This window comes from Sceloporus undulatus, chromosome 4 (genome assembly GCF_019175285.1).
Source record: "Sceloporus undulatus isolate JIND9_A2432 ecotype Alabama chromosome 4, SceUnd_v1.1, whole genome shotgun sequence".
NCBI classification, from domain to species: domain Eukaryota; kingdom Metazoa; phylum Chordata; class Lepidosauria; order Squamata; family Phrynosomatidae; genus Sceloporus; species Sceloporus undulatus.
The window spans coordinates 106,092,299-106,107,037 of NC_056525.1; the positions used below are offsets into that span (position 1 = coordinate 106,092,299).

At 39.1% G+C, this 14,739-nt stretch overlaps 2 protein-coding genes across 16 annotated transcripts in view; one reads left to right on the plus strand and one right to left on the minus strand.

Annotated features, from left to right (window-relative positions):
• Positions 1 to 14,739, minus strand: part of EVI5 (ecotropic viral integration site 5) — a 76,373-nt gene that overhangs the window by 20,092 nt on the left and 41,542 nt on the right. For all 15 annotated transcript variants that reach the window (XR_006103402.1, XR_006103400.1, XR_006103401.1 and 12 more), the window contains 5 exons: positions 14,444 to 14,578; positions 13,545 to 13,685; positions 12,043 to 12,201; positions 8,258 to 8,404; positions 6,782 to 6,877 (listed from right to left, as the gene is read on the minus strand). Coding sequence is in view for 12 of the 15 variants with exons in the window: in XM_042462027.1 (XP_042317961.1) it covers positions 6,782 to 6,877; positions 8,258 to 8,404; positions 12,043 to 12,201; positions 13,545 to 13,685; positions 14,444 to 14,578 (678 nt within the window). In the remaining 3 variants the exon portion in view is untranslated. The remainder of the gene's footprint in view (positions 1 to 6,781; positions 6,878 to 8,257; positions 8,405 to 12,042; positions 12,202 to 13,544; positions 13,686 to 14,443; positions 14,579 to 14,739) is intronic.
• Positions 1,955 to 3,331, plus strand: LOC121927951 (tektin-2-like). Its single transcript, XM_042462037.1, is given in 2 exon segments — positions 1,955 to 2,423; positions 2,426 to 3,331. Coding segments are annotated over 2 exon segments (1,293 nt in total). The 5' UTR covers positions 1,955 to 2,036.

Below are 14,739 nucleotides of genomic sequence, written 5' to 3' on the forward strand. Positions count from 1 at the left end.
CCTCCACTCATTACCTGTATTAATGGCACCTGTTTGAACCTGTTACCGGTATAAAAGACACCTGTCCACATCCTCAAACAGTCACACTGCAAACTGCACTATGGTGAAGACCAAAGAGCTGTTGAAGGATACCAGAAACAAAATTGTAGACCAGGCTGGAAAGAGTGCATCTGCAATAGGCGAGCAGCTTGGTATGAAGAAATCAACTGTGGGAGTGATAATTAGAAAATGGAAGACATACAACACCACTAATAATTGCCCTCGATCTGGGGCTCTATGCAAGATCTCACCCTGTGGGGTCAAAATGATCACAAGAACGGTGAACAAAAATCCCAGAACCACACGGGGGGACCTAGTAAATGACCTGTGGAGAGCTAGGACTAATGTAACAAAGGCTACCATCAGTGACACACTATGCCACCAGGGACTCAGATCCTGCAGTGCTAGACATGTCCCCTGCTTAAGCCAGTACATGTTCAGGCCCGTCTGAAGTTTGCTAGAGAGCATTTGGATGATCCAGAAGAGGACTGGGAGAATGTCATATGGTCAGATAAAACCAAAGTAGAACTGTTTGGTAAAAACACAACTTGTTGTGTTTGGAGGAGAGAGAATGCTGAGTTGCATCCAAAGAACACCATACCTATTGTGAAGCATGGGGGTGGCAACATCATGCTTTGGGGCTGTTTCTCTGCAAAAGGACCAGGATGTCTGATCCGTGTACAGGAAAGAATGAATGGGGCCATGTATCGTGAGATTTTGAGTGCAAACCTCCTTCCATCAGCAAGGCATTGAAGATGAAATGTGTCTGGGTCTTTCAGCATGACAATGATCCCAAACACACCGCCTGGGCAACAAAGGAGTGGCTTTGTAAGAATCACTTCAAGGTCCTGGAGTGGCCTAGCCAGTCTCCAGATCTCAATCCCATAGAAAACCTTTGGAGGGAGTTGAAAGTCCATGTTGCCCTGCAACAGCCCCAAAACATCACTGCTCTAGAGGAGATCTGCATGGAGGAATGGGCCAACATACCAGCGACAGTTGGAGTGTGCCAACCTTGTGAAAACTTACAGGAAAGGTTTGACCTCTGTCATTGCCAACAAAGCATATATAACAAAGTATTGAGATGAACTACTGATAACTAAATACTTATTTTGCACCATAATTTGCAAATAAATTCTTTCCAAATCAGACAATGTGATTGTCTGGATTTATTTTCTTGTAGTCTTTTGTGTCACATACTTGAGGTCTATCTATGATGTCAATTACAGGCCTCTCCCATCTTTTCAAGTGGGAGAACTTGCACAATTGGTGGGTGACTATATATTTTTTTTGCCCCACTGTATATAGTAACCCTTAAAGGAGGGTGGATACATAGCCCTGTCAGAGTTGCTGATCTTTGCATTAGGATCTGCATTACTGAATCTGGGATATCATGAGAAGTGCTTAGTGAACAAAGTCACACACCTGAATACTACTATAAACTGTATCTCGGGGAAGAAGCTTTGGTGGTGAAAGTTTTGAATATTGCTGTTCCATCTAAGCTGTTCTTGACTGCATGCCTGACTACATAAGCAGAAGCCCTAACAGCTGGAAATGTCAACACCATATAGCAATAACATTTCTATACTGCTTATCAGTGCACTTAAGCACTCCCTAAGCGGTTTATAAAGTGTAAGCTAATTGCCAGGCGTTTTCTTGGAGCCACTTCCGAGGATGTTTGTTGGGGGTGCTTCTCGGGGACTATTTGGGGGGGCAGCTTCGAGGCCTCGGAGTCGGTCAACCTGACGGAGCTGCTCCGTTTGCGCGCAGTGCACCTCCAGCCCCCAAGTCCGGCCTCTGAGGAAAGTTGCCATAGATTCCTCCCTCCCTCCCTTGTAAACAGATGCAGGAAGATTTTTTCTGGAGAACATAGCTGCCTGGCAACGGTTCCAAGCATACTCAGCAACCAAACCAACAACATTAAACAGTTGTAGGAAGGAGAAGCCAAGAGGAGGACTGGATGGGAAAAGAGGTGTTGTCTTTTCTAGTAGGAAGCTGCAATGGCTACCCTGAGTGTAAAGTCAGGCCAGAGATATACACTTCGAGACTGGCATACCAGTCATGAACTCCTTGTGACCAATGCTGAGCGCCAGCGCTTCGCCTCTCACCAGATCAGACAGGAGGGTCGGGCCCTTCGCAATGAAACAAACAACCAGACAAAATGGGATGAGCACGACAACTGCACAAATCTCAATGAGAGGATTGAATGTGTCAATCGATGGAAGGAAACCTTGGACAAATATCTGACAGATATTGACACGGAAATCAATGCCTTAACCCAGATGAAGGAACAGGCAGAGCGTGCCCTGCAGGCTAAGAACTTGCCACTAGATGTGGCTATTGAAAATATTACTCTTCAGGAGAGTCGCCGAGCCATTGATGTGGTACGAAGGACCCTGCTGAGGATGAGCTGTACAAAGAAGTGGAGGTGATTGATAGCACTAAGAAAGCCCTTCAGCAGAAAGTGAGTGAGGCCTTTGAGCAGCTCTGCCTATTGCAGGAGGCACGTCAACAGCTGAACTTTGACCATCGGGCGAAAATGGAAGCCCTAGACATTGACCGGACCTGTGTTTCCCTCAACACCAATTCTCCCAGTATCTCATACAAAGTCAATCCTACCCGAGTGCCGATTGGATCGTTGAGTCCAGAGCAATGGGATCAATACAGCCAATACAATAGGGACCGAGCAGAGGCAGAAATGAAAGTGGCTTCTGAGTTGCGGGAGACCACAGCACTCACTGTTGCCCAGACTGACAACGAACTGGAAGCTCAGCGTGTGGCTACTGAGTTTGCCCTTCGGAAGCATATCCATGACTTGGAGAGAGCTCTCAATGAGTTGAAATGGCAGGAGAAAAATACCTTGGAAGAAATTGCTGAAATGCGGGGCGATATCAGACGTCTCAAAGAGGATCTCCGAAACAAAGTGTGGAATCTGAAACTGGCTCATACCCGCCTGGAGACCCGGACTTATCGGCCAAACATGGAGTTCTGCCATGACCAGGCTCAGCAAGGACTGACAGATGAGGTTCATCAGCTGGAAGGTACCATTGCTACACTTAAACAGAAGCTGTTACAGTCACAGGATGCTCTTGATGCTCTCAACAAACACCTGTACCGCAACCAGGTGGACATTAAAATCAAGTCCAACTCCTTGTTTCTGGATAACAAGTGCATTGATGGTAGATGCAAGCTCACGGTCCCTGCTGAGAAATTTGTACCTGAAGTGGACACCTTCAACCGAACCACCAACCGCACCCTCTCAGCCCTCAAGAGCCGTCAGTTGGAGCTGGCATAGGATAAGGATATGGGTTGTCTGATCCCAGACTCCCCTGAGTAATGCTGAAGAAATGCTTGCTTTGAAAAATGAGCATCACAGTCCCTTGCAATGTCTAATTTTCATGCCAAGCCAAGCTGAAATTTGTTGCATCTGAACGATGTACATTTTCTCTCCTGCTCCTCATACCCAAGCTGTGTAACTGCCCCTTTTGTTGACTCTTATGGCTTTGGTAATTGAAGAAAGAGTGATACCCAATAAACAAACGTGCCCCCCCAAAAGTGTAAGCTAATTGCCTCCAACAATCTGGGTACTCATTTTAGCGACATAGGAAGAATGCAAGCCTGAGTTGAGCTTGAGCCCTTCGCTGGTATTGAACTTGCAACCTTATGGTTTGTGAGTGAATCGCTGCAGTACAGGCATTTAACCACTGTGCCACCAGGGCTCCTATAGAAGTACACTTCTAGACTGCTTATCAGTGCACTTAAGCCCTCCCTAAGCCAGTGGTTCTCCAGCTTCCTAATGCCACAACCCTTTAATACAGTTCCTCATGTTGTGGTGACCCCCAACAATAAAATTGCGATGACTTGGTTCCTAAGACCATCAGAAATATGTGTTTTCCTATGGTCTTAGGTGACCCCTGTGAAAGGGTTGTTCGACCCCAAAGGGTTCTCAACCGCTGGGTGAGAACAAGCCAACCAACACAGTACCATGTGATGCATCTTCCTGCATCTACTGAGGCATGCCTGTATTCCCGCATCTGGCATAAAGAGTCAGAGAAAGGACCAACCACTGCATAACTGAAATCATTAAACCACAGATACAGTGCCATGTTGGTGGGCAATTTTAACCTTTTCATGGAAATGTGTGTCAAAGCCAGGGATATATCTTGTTACCTCTAGCTTTAATATCTATCCTCTGAAGTTATCCTTCAGATAATTCAATAGTAAATTAGTGGTATTTTCTGGCACATTTTAGTATAACTATAATGAAACAGCCTGCCTCAGGAGCAGGCTTTTTTGTGAGCTAATGCTACATGCAATAACAATTTGCACTGAATACTAAATTAGGTTTATTCATCAGAGTGATTATGGGGATTGTGTGGCCTTTTGGTGACTGGGATGATTCATTCTAAGCTTTCAAAAAACACATCATACTACTAAAGAGTAAAAAAAAAAGTTTCCTGTAATTACAAAAATGGAAATTCTCTCTTTAGATCTTCATTCAGGACACATAAGATGTTTCTACAGAATCTTACAAATATTAAAGAAAGGTGATATGAAGTTTAAAGAGAGACTTATTTTCTTGGAACTTAAGAGTTTACTGTTGATGGGACATCTTTATTATTTCTGGAAAAGATTATTTTGTTAATGAAAAAATACTACTATCAAGTTCTTCTGCAGCACACAATGAACTTAAAGACTGACACAAAGCAACAGCAAGTTAGATTTCTTCTGCAAAGTTTAACTTTTCCTACTTTAATGCATATAATTTAAATAAAAAAGCAGGTGGGTCAACCAGCATGATATTGGGCCCTTGGTATCTGCTAGGGTTTGCTTCCAGGATATCAAAATCTGTAGATGTCCGAGCCCCATTCAATATAAAGACATAGTGAAATGGTGTCCCTTCTATAAAATGGCAAAATCAAGGTTGCTTTTGGAATTTATATTATTTTCAAATATTTTCAAGCTGTGGAACACTGAATCCAAAGAGTCAACAAAGAGTCAACTGTACTAGAAAACCATATATTAACACACACACATATAACTTTATGTATTATATTATATTCTTGTGCAAAAAAAAAAGTTAGGCTGAAATAATAATATCAGTAAGGATTCTCTCAAACATGCTGAAAGTTTATAAAAGAAAGCCTGATAGGAATGGAAGCAGATTACTATAGAATATGTCAATTATCCCACAAAAGTCACGGGTATGAAAAGCCACAGCTTATTTTGCTTATTTTGAAAAAAGAAAAACCGAACAAAAAACAACACAAACCACTGTTCATTCCTCTGATGGTGTTCCAAAACTGTGATTTGATCTAGGGACTTGCATATAGAGTCATTTCAGTAATAATGTGGGTGTACATGTTTAATACCAACTGTCTTACACTTACACCCAGACCTTTCACAGAAAGCTGAATGGTTTAGAATAATTGCCATAGCCCCATTATGACCCAGGAGTAGAACTCATGGATTCTCAGATTTATACAACTGACTTTAGGAGGAAGAGAATCTGCTGAACTATTATTCTACTGAATATTTACTGACCTAAGATATGAACTTAAGAACTACGTTTCAATTCTCCTCCACAATGAGCAAGAAGCTGACTTGTTTGAATGAAAAAATACAATTTAAGATTACTTCAATTTTATAAATATTAATGCAATGCTGAAGACTCTTCGGTTGTTCTGCTTAGTAACAATAGCTATAAAATGGGCAGGACAGAAGTGGCCATCATGGTTTTTGTTTCAGAATGATCACCAAAAAGTAGACATAAAAGAAAAGCACTGTGGGTTCTTCTAAAAGAAAAAAAATGTGTGTGGTTTAGGTCAATGCTCCATAAATGCTAAATAAGGTACTGTGTTAAGACACTGTTAGCAATGTCTTCTTAAGACAGCTAGTACATTTGCTAGTAAGTCCAACCCCTTTAGTATGGACTGTCATATTTATAAACATCTAAACTTGGCAGCTAGATTTCCCATCCAGCAAAGAAAATTCACATGCATTGCAGCTCTCTTCTCCTGGATATCCATGGCCTTCTGCACATGGGGATGTGCCTTCTCAACCTGAACTGTTCAGAACAAGTCAAGGATGGTGCAATATTTAAAGGTGAGGGATATGTTAGCAGTGTTTCTAACTGTTTGAACTCTTTAAAATGCCATAATTCAAGTCCTGGGCTGAGAGTGAATGACAATCAGTAAAAGCAGAGTTACACACACAAGGAAGGAGGAACACTGTGTCCCATTCTTAATTTTCTAACCACAGCTAATGGATAGGTGGCATTATATCTGTACTGGAAGGATGGACAACCATCCTTCTGGGAGGCTGAAACTACATCCTGCACTGAGCTGGTGATTAAACTAAGAGTTCTCTAATATCCATCCAGGGAACCAGAGTAGCATAGTGGTCTGAGCATTGGACTATGATTCTGGAGACTAGGGTTTGATTCCTAGCTCAGCTATAAAACCCACTGAGTGGCCTTGGGAAAGTCACACTCTCTCAGCCTCACAAGATGGCAATGGCAAACCCCCTCTGAAGAAACTAGCCAGGAAAAACCCATGATAGGTTCACCTTAGTGTCATAATATGTTAGAAACGACTTGAAGGAATTCAACACACACGCTAACCGTCCCAACTCTTATAAGTTCTATGAATACTTTAGGAATGAACTGTTACCAGCTATGTACTGTGTATTAAACCTGAATTAGGGAGTTTTTTAAGGTTTTAAAGTTTTTCCCCCCCATTCTTACCTGAATTTCTAGTTCTGCAATATGCTGCTGGAGTTCTGCTACAGCTGCTATGCTGTCTGCCTCTCGGAGTCTTACAGCCATCACTTCTTCCTTATTCTGGGGATAAGGAAACAGGAAAAGTTAAGAAAAGAAATCTCCTGATTCCTTAGCAATTAGAAGTGATGACTTGTGCTTCATGAAAAGTAATTAGGTAGCCTTTTGCCCTGCATACTTTCAGTATTTACAGTACTGTATTTACAGACTATACCCAAAGTGAACTCAATAAAATTAATGATCGATTGGTTTGATTAATGATCGACTGGCAACTTGAAGGTGTACGCACACAAGCGCATGCATTCACACACACACACACACACACACGACTTGAAAGCAACCTCCAGGATGCTATCTGACACTGCAGCACTTTAACAAGTAATTTCCTGAAAACAAGAAAAAAATGAAGTCCCCACCAGTTCTCTGCAATGTACGAGTCCATTAAGTGAACTAGGTGTTTCCTTCCTTGCTTCTATATCACAGCAGCACAATAAAGGGGGAAATTAAAACAAACATGCATGAAAACAAAAGGTGCAAGCAGATTCTCTTTCTGTCTTAAGTAATTATATAGGCATATTCTTAAAAGGTTCAGGCATTCACTTTATATTTGCTCTGTCTTTATGATAAACCAACACATCAGCCCCAGCAGAATCAAAGCAAAAATCCAACAATGCCCTCTTGAGAAAGGCTGCATGATTAAAACATGATAATGAGCAATTCTCAGACATGGCAGGAGCAGAGAACCACTGAGTAGTCCAAATGGACTTCTTTAGATGTTCTGCTCTTTTTGGTTCATTTTGATAATCAGATTCCCCTACACTCACACTTTTTAACATCCAGTACAATACTCTAGCTAGGGATTCTCTTTTATTCCATGCAGCTATAAATAAAACATAATGTATGTATATATTTACATAAATAAAAAGAACCAGTTAGTATAGAACACACACTGAACAATATATTCAACTTTCATATATGCACAATAATGATTGCATCCAGATTCTCCTGGGAGTATGGCTTTCTGGGTATGTTCTCTAAAGAGCTATGTGATGATGTACAAAATGAAAACAAAATAATGAATAACATTTAAAAAAAAGATCAAATTCTCTGTTCCATTAGATAAATGCATTTTTGTCAAATACAGTGATTCTCAAACTTTTGTCTTCCAGACGTTTTTGACTTCAGTTTTCTAAATTCCTGATGGTTGGCCAAGCTGACTAGGGCTTCTGGAGGCTGAAGTCCAACTGAAAGACCAAAATCTGAGAACCTCTGGTCTAATATATAAATGGTTCCTCAAGATGACCATGATAATCCAGCATTAAATCTAATATTCACCCTGAAACAAGTGTCAGGTGAAGGCAGTGCAACTATTATAGACTGTTAATTTTTAAAAAAATCTGAATATGAAATGCTTATTATATTTAATTTATCTAAATTATGTACCTTGCATTCAATCTCTGCTTGCTTTCGCTTGGATTCAGTTAGCTGAGACAGAAGCCCTTTGTTTTGTGCAGAGAGATAGTGTACTTTCCCTTGAAGACTGCTGATCTCTTGCTCTGCCCTCCGCAAATGGTTACTATTTATCTGGCTCTGATAAGGAAAGTTTGCATGGGGAAAAAAGCAGAATGCATTAGCCTTCAGTCCAATACATCTGTGGTAGCAAAGGCTTATAAATCAGCATAAATTTCATGGTTATATTGGCTTGGCACAGCACTCATATGAAGACCTAAGCATTTACATCTTGTTGCCAACAGCTGTCAATCCAATTCACTACGAACCTACCAAAGATAATATACTCAGAGATGTTAAACAGTTGTTGCACTTTTCTAGGAAAACTCCCCAAGGCTGCACTCTTGTGCATTGTACACAGATGCATTCTGCCAAATATATTCAGCAGTGACAGTCACTTTTAGGGCCAGTTATTAGAACAAGAACAGCCATGACTACAGCCCTTAAAAAGCTATTCACTAGGCTCTTCCTTCTGTTAGATTTATACAGCTATGCTAAAAGAGATGATGACTCTAACCAATCTTGTCTTTGCCAGTGAGTGTCAATGAGCACTGGAAGATGGAAATTCATTAACAACTGCCAGTATAAGTCAATCATAAGTAAGTTAATATCTCTGTCTCTGTCTGTTCAGTGATCCAACTACACATACATTGCTAGGAGACTATATCTGCAAGTAAGCTACATATCCAAAATTAACCTTACAAGAGCCTAGAAGGTAGTGTTGCATAGTGGTTTCAGTGCTGGAATACAACTCTGGAGGCCAGGGTTCAATTCCCACTCAGCCATGAAACCCATTGGGTGAACTTAGGCAAGTCACATGCTCTCAGTCTCAGATGAAAGCCATGGTAAACCTCTTCCAAACAAAGCTTGTCAGGAAAACCCTAAGATAGAGTTGCCATAACTGAGCAGGGAATCAAGCCCTATTCTCCAGAGACTTACTCCAAAACTCAAACCGCTATGCCATGCTAGGCTATCGCAAGAATAATTTTGGATACATAGCTAACTTGCAGACATAGTCTCCTAGCAAGATATGTGTGGTTGGACTTGCCTAAATGTCATGATGGCACACATACATACACACCATAACCCAGCATACTATTTCCTCTCAGAGAAGAAGGTTCTCAAAAGGCTATTTTTTATTCTTAGGCTTAAACTTAACATTTTAATGTGTGCAGTGCCACAACTGTGGATAATTCCATAGCAGCTTTCCTAAAGTGATGGCATATCTCATTGCTTGCAGACTATACTGGCTATGCCAGTATTTGATCATTCGAAGTGATAAATTGCAGCCTAGTTTGGAATGTGAGCATGGGTTACTTATCTCAGTACATTTACTTAACGTAATCTTTAAAAAGACATTTGTTATTGTCTCAATCAGATTTGTCATCCATTTGCTATCAAGGATGAAAAATAGACCAAATAAAATGAAAAGTTAAGCTCATTTACAACAAGGTTGTCCGAGTTTTCCTTTTAAATGCACAGTTTGGTTCTACAGTGCTTATAGCTAAGAAAACTATTTGTATTTAATACTGAATTGTTGCACACTTAAGAAAGCAACATGTTATTTGTGATACCTGTGTGATCAAATAGAACAAGTACACCCCCTGCTGACTGAAAGGATTAGGGAAACTAACCACTTTTTGCTATATAACCTATACAGTGATATATTTGTTAAAGTCATTTAAAGTCAATGCTTCTGCATTGATCTTCTTCTTTTTTTTTAACATACTGTATTTAATTGTTTCTATTGCTGGAGGATGACCCATTATTTTAATAGGTGCTTTTAAAAAATTATGCTACATTGCGTACAGTATTTTTATTTTATTGTTTGAATATTATTGCTAGACAACTTGAGATTTTTTATATATAATAAATGTTTTAAATAAATAGTTTTTTTTCACAAACAATATATCTACAGCGTTGTCAATCTAGCCCTTCTGATGAAGGAGCTAGAGCAAAGCCTCTCCCTCATATTCCCAAAATTATTCAGATTGACCTTGTTAGGTTTTAGTCGTAATTAAACTATAATACTTAACTTTTATGAATTATAACGTTAACATGACTTTATCTTTTATAATGTCAATACTAACATTCCAGAATTTCTCTAATGGTATTTCTGCACTTTATTTTTGTATGAATATTCATTTATCATCATTATCATAATATTTTACGGGTTAAAATTTTCATAATATTTCTATGTCTGAACGTTACAGATGTGAATTGGTAATAATTCATGCTATTGTAAAAGTACTAATACATGAAATGTTACTATTTTATTTAGGAAGTGTCTACTAAAAAACTGAAAGTGTTAATTTTTGCAAGACATTGGATCCCATTTAGACATTACATGCTGGGGAAGACATTTAGGAAACACAAAAAACACAGAATGAATTGGAACAACAGTGATGCTGTTGTTTTGTGAATATTGCAGGTTGAAAAATAGGTTTTCTAACTGTCAGGAATCTCCATCAAAAATAATAATAGACCAGAATGAGAGATTTGAGCAATTTTCTCTTGGTAATTGAATTTATTATTATTATTATTATTATTATTATTATTATTATTATTATTCTGGAGAGGAATTATTCCTCAGAGAAAAAGCCATTATTTTGTGCAAGCCCCTGCTTTCTGTACAGAACATGGGTTTCCTTTGCAGAAAACACTCTGTCCTGCATAGAAAGCCTGTTTTCTACACAGAAAACAAACTTGCAAAACAAAAAACATGTTTCTCTCAGAAGAATAACTCCTAAACAACATTTTGCTACATTTACATTGGTAGAATAATTTGGAGGAATATTTGTTTTGTCTAGAAGTGATAAGAAAACTACAGCGGGCCCTTTGGTATCCACTGGCGTTTGAGTCCAGGACCACCAATAGATATCAAAATCCATGGATTCTCAAGTCCCATTATATACAATGGCATAGTAAAATGGTGTCCCTTATATAAAATAGCAAAAGCAAGGTTGTTTTTTTTTAATATATATTTTTGAATATTTTTAAGCTATAGATGATTGAATCCATGGATGCAGAATTTGTGCATATGGAGGGCCATCTGTATTTTAATTATTATTGTATAGAGAGTGAAGTAATCAAAGGATTTCCATCCCTGCTATCATCACCACACTCACTCTCCTGCTCATTCCAAAGCCCTCAAGGTGCTTTATGTGGTCTTTAGTCTATTTTAGCCTCTCTGTGAAATGGACTTGATAAGGAAATTTCAGATGGCTCAAGATCACACCAGAAACTTCAGAAATAAGGGTAGCATTAATATTACACTGCATACTTCTAGTCACACTATCAGTTCCACCAATGATTATGTAACTTTCTGTACCCCAGGGAATTCTTTCAATGGAACATTGACATTCAGTGCCCTTTAGGACACTAAAGGGTACTAAAGTACCCTCCCTCCATCCACCATCATCCAGAGTGAGAGAAGGGCAGGCCAGCTCCATCATACCTAATCAGAGTAAAAAGAAGGGCTCTCCCTCCAGTGCATCTGCCATGGTCCAGGCCTTTGAGGAGAGATCTGCTGGATTTTCCCCCTTCCCCACTGCCATTCCCTTCTCCTTTTTAGAATGTAATGCAGGGATATGTCTAATTAACAATTTGTAAGTCGCTCTGATAGTCTTTTGGCTGAAGAGCGGGGTATAAATAAATAAATAAATTATTATTATTATTATTATTATTATTATTATTATTATTACTATTATAGCTCTTACCTGTGTTTCCATTTCCATCATCCTTTGTTTTACCTCTTTCAACTCTGCTTGAGTTTCTGCTTCTCGGAGTCTAACTGTCATTAGTTCATCTTGCAGTTCATTTACAGCATTCTTTTTAGGTGGATCTTTCCATCTTCCTGTAGTGCGAACTAGATGGCGCTAAAAATATTTTAAAAAATCATTATGTTTTAACATAAATCCCTGTCTCAAAAATCAAAAAATTTCTTCAGCTGGGATTAAGCATGCAAGAAGTATCATTCAACAATACTGAATACAGTGGATCCTTGTTATCCACGGGGAGTTGGTTCCAGGAGCCCCTGTTGATACCAAACTTCATGGATGCTCAAGGCCCATTAAATACAACAGCAAAGTAAAATGCTGTCCCTTATACAAAATGGCAAAAACAAGACTTGCCATTTGGAATTTATACTTTTCTTGTCTATTTTCAAGCCACTGATGCTTGAATCTGTGAATAAAGAATACAGAGGCCAGACTGTACAAGTGGGGGGGGGGGGCAGGAATGGGAACACGGCATTTAGAGCAAAAAGCTTTCAGCAGCGAATATGCTCATAAGGACAAAAGACATAAACAGTACTACTAATTGAACTTGGCTCAGCAGCAGAAAAATCTGCTGCTTACTGATCTTTTCACACTACTGATCAAGTTGACCAGTGTAAGACAACATTATTTTGTAGACTGATATGGGCAAAAGCCATTCTAAAACTGCTCTCATTGAACTACCCAACTGATATTACCTCTAAGTAAACAAGCATACGAGAAGGCTGTAAGATCATATATGAGCCCGAACAGACAGTCCAATATAAAGCTGCTTCAGGTCACTTTGGAGGTATGCTATTTAAATGATGCATGCATCCTAAGAGGCCGGAAGCCACACCAAAGCCACGTTCCAGTTCGTAGGACTGGAGCACAGCTTTTGTGCAACTTCTGGCCTCTTAAGATATGTGTGTTGGTAAACAGCGTACCTCCAAAGTGACCCGAAGCAGCTTTATTTTGTCCTGTCTGTTCGGGCCCTATGTTTGTGTGCGTGTATGTCTACAGTGGACCCTTGTTATATGTTGGGGTTTGGTTCCAAGATCCCCTGTGGATAACAAAATCTGTGGATGTTCAAGTCCCATTAAATATAATGACATAGCAAAATGGTGTCCTTTATAAAAATTAGAAAATCAAGGTTTGATATTTGAAATTTATACTTTTTTTGAACATTTTCAAACCATGGATGCTTGAATTTGCGTACAAAACATCAGTGTATAAGAAGGGCCAATTGTATTAGCACAAGAATCTGCACATTTCCCATGAAGTTTATAACAACATCAGTTACAGAAAAAAGTTTTTAAAAACTATTTGCTGAAGATCGGACATCAAAATGAACACATGGAATTTCTGCATCTGGAACCAGCACTCATGTGATTCTTTTCCTTTGCACGGATCCCAGCCTTGCTTACTAATCTGAACATCTTACTGACAAATCAACTTGGCCTTACCTGCCAGTGCTCCTCCAAATCTTTAACTTGTTGTCTAAGTTCTTTTAGGCCCATCAGAGCTTCTGCCTCTCTTAGCTTCACAGCAATCAATTCTTCTTGAAGCCTAGCAATATTATTCTCATCAGGGAAAGAGCTATTCTTCTGCAATAAAATAAACTCTTAAGAAACTGAACATACGAACACTATATTGGCACTGCAGAACACATAACAGAGCTGAAAGGAACTCAAGACCTATATAATGCTAAGCTTCTTCCAATAAAAAATATTATGCACTTTCACGACATTGAGTACTTCAAGTGATAACAGTGTCCATTAATTTAAATTCCAGGTTGTAATACAATAAAATGTGGAAAAGTCAAATAATAGTTTATGGATACTTCTGCAAAGCACTGAACATTAAAATACAGAGCAAGAGCCAATAACTCAATGTAAAAGTAGATTCTAGGACTCACACTAAAAGCTCAAGGAAATAAAAAGTGGCTGAGTTGCTTGCCTAAAGCTTATTAGAGAGGGGGACAACTGAGTCTGGGAAAGAAGTTCTGCAACAGAAAATGACTTAGGTATCTCATCTATCCATTAATGGTACTATTAAATCCCAATATTGTGGGAATGGTGTGGCATTAATTAATTAATTATACTTCTGAAAGCGGAGGTATGCATACCAGAGCCTCCAATGTTAAAAGCAGTAAACAGAGAAGATTGGATTTGGATGGAGGAGACCTTTCAAATATCCTGGTTCCAAACTGTTTAATCATTACAGGAAAAATTCTTGTGTTGGAAAATAGATGTTGTTACTCAGCCTACTTAACATTAAGCTTAAACACTCTGGAATATTATTCTAATTTCAACAGACTCATGAAGTTCTGCTGTACTGAACAAAACATTCTGGTTTGACTTGCCTTTTCCATCTCAAGAACTTTATCTTGCATTTCTTTCATAGCACAGTGGGATTCAGCTTCACTCAGTCTTGCCTGTACCAGCTCTTTTTCCAACTGTAGCACAAAATCTTCACTGTAACGGGTACTGCACTTGTGCTATAGAGTAAGTAAATTCAATATTACTATTAAGGCAGAGAAAACAGTGATTGCCTACTAAACTAGAGAGCATCATTTACAAATTTTCTTTAAAAAACTAAGGTAAAACAAACGTTACTGAACAGTAATCAAAGATGATATAAAAAGTAGAACTGTAGTAA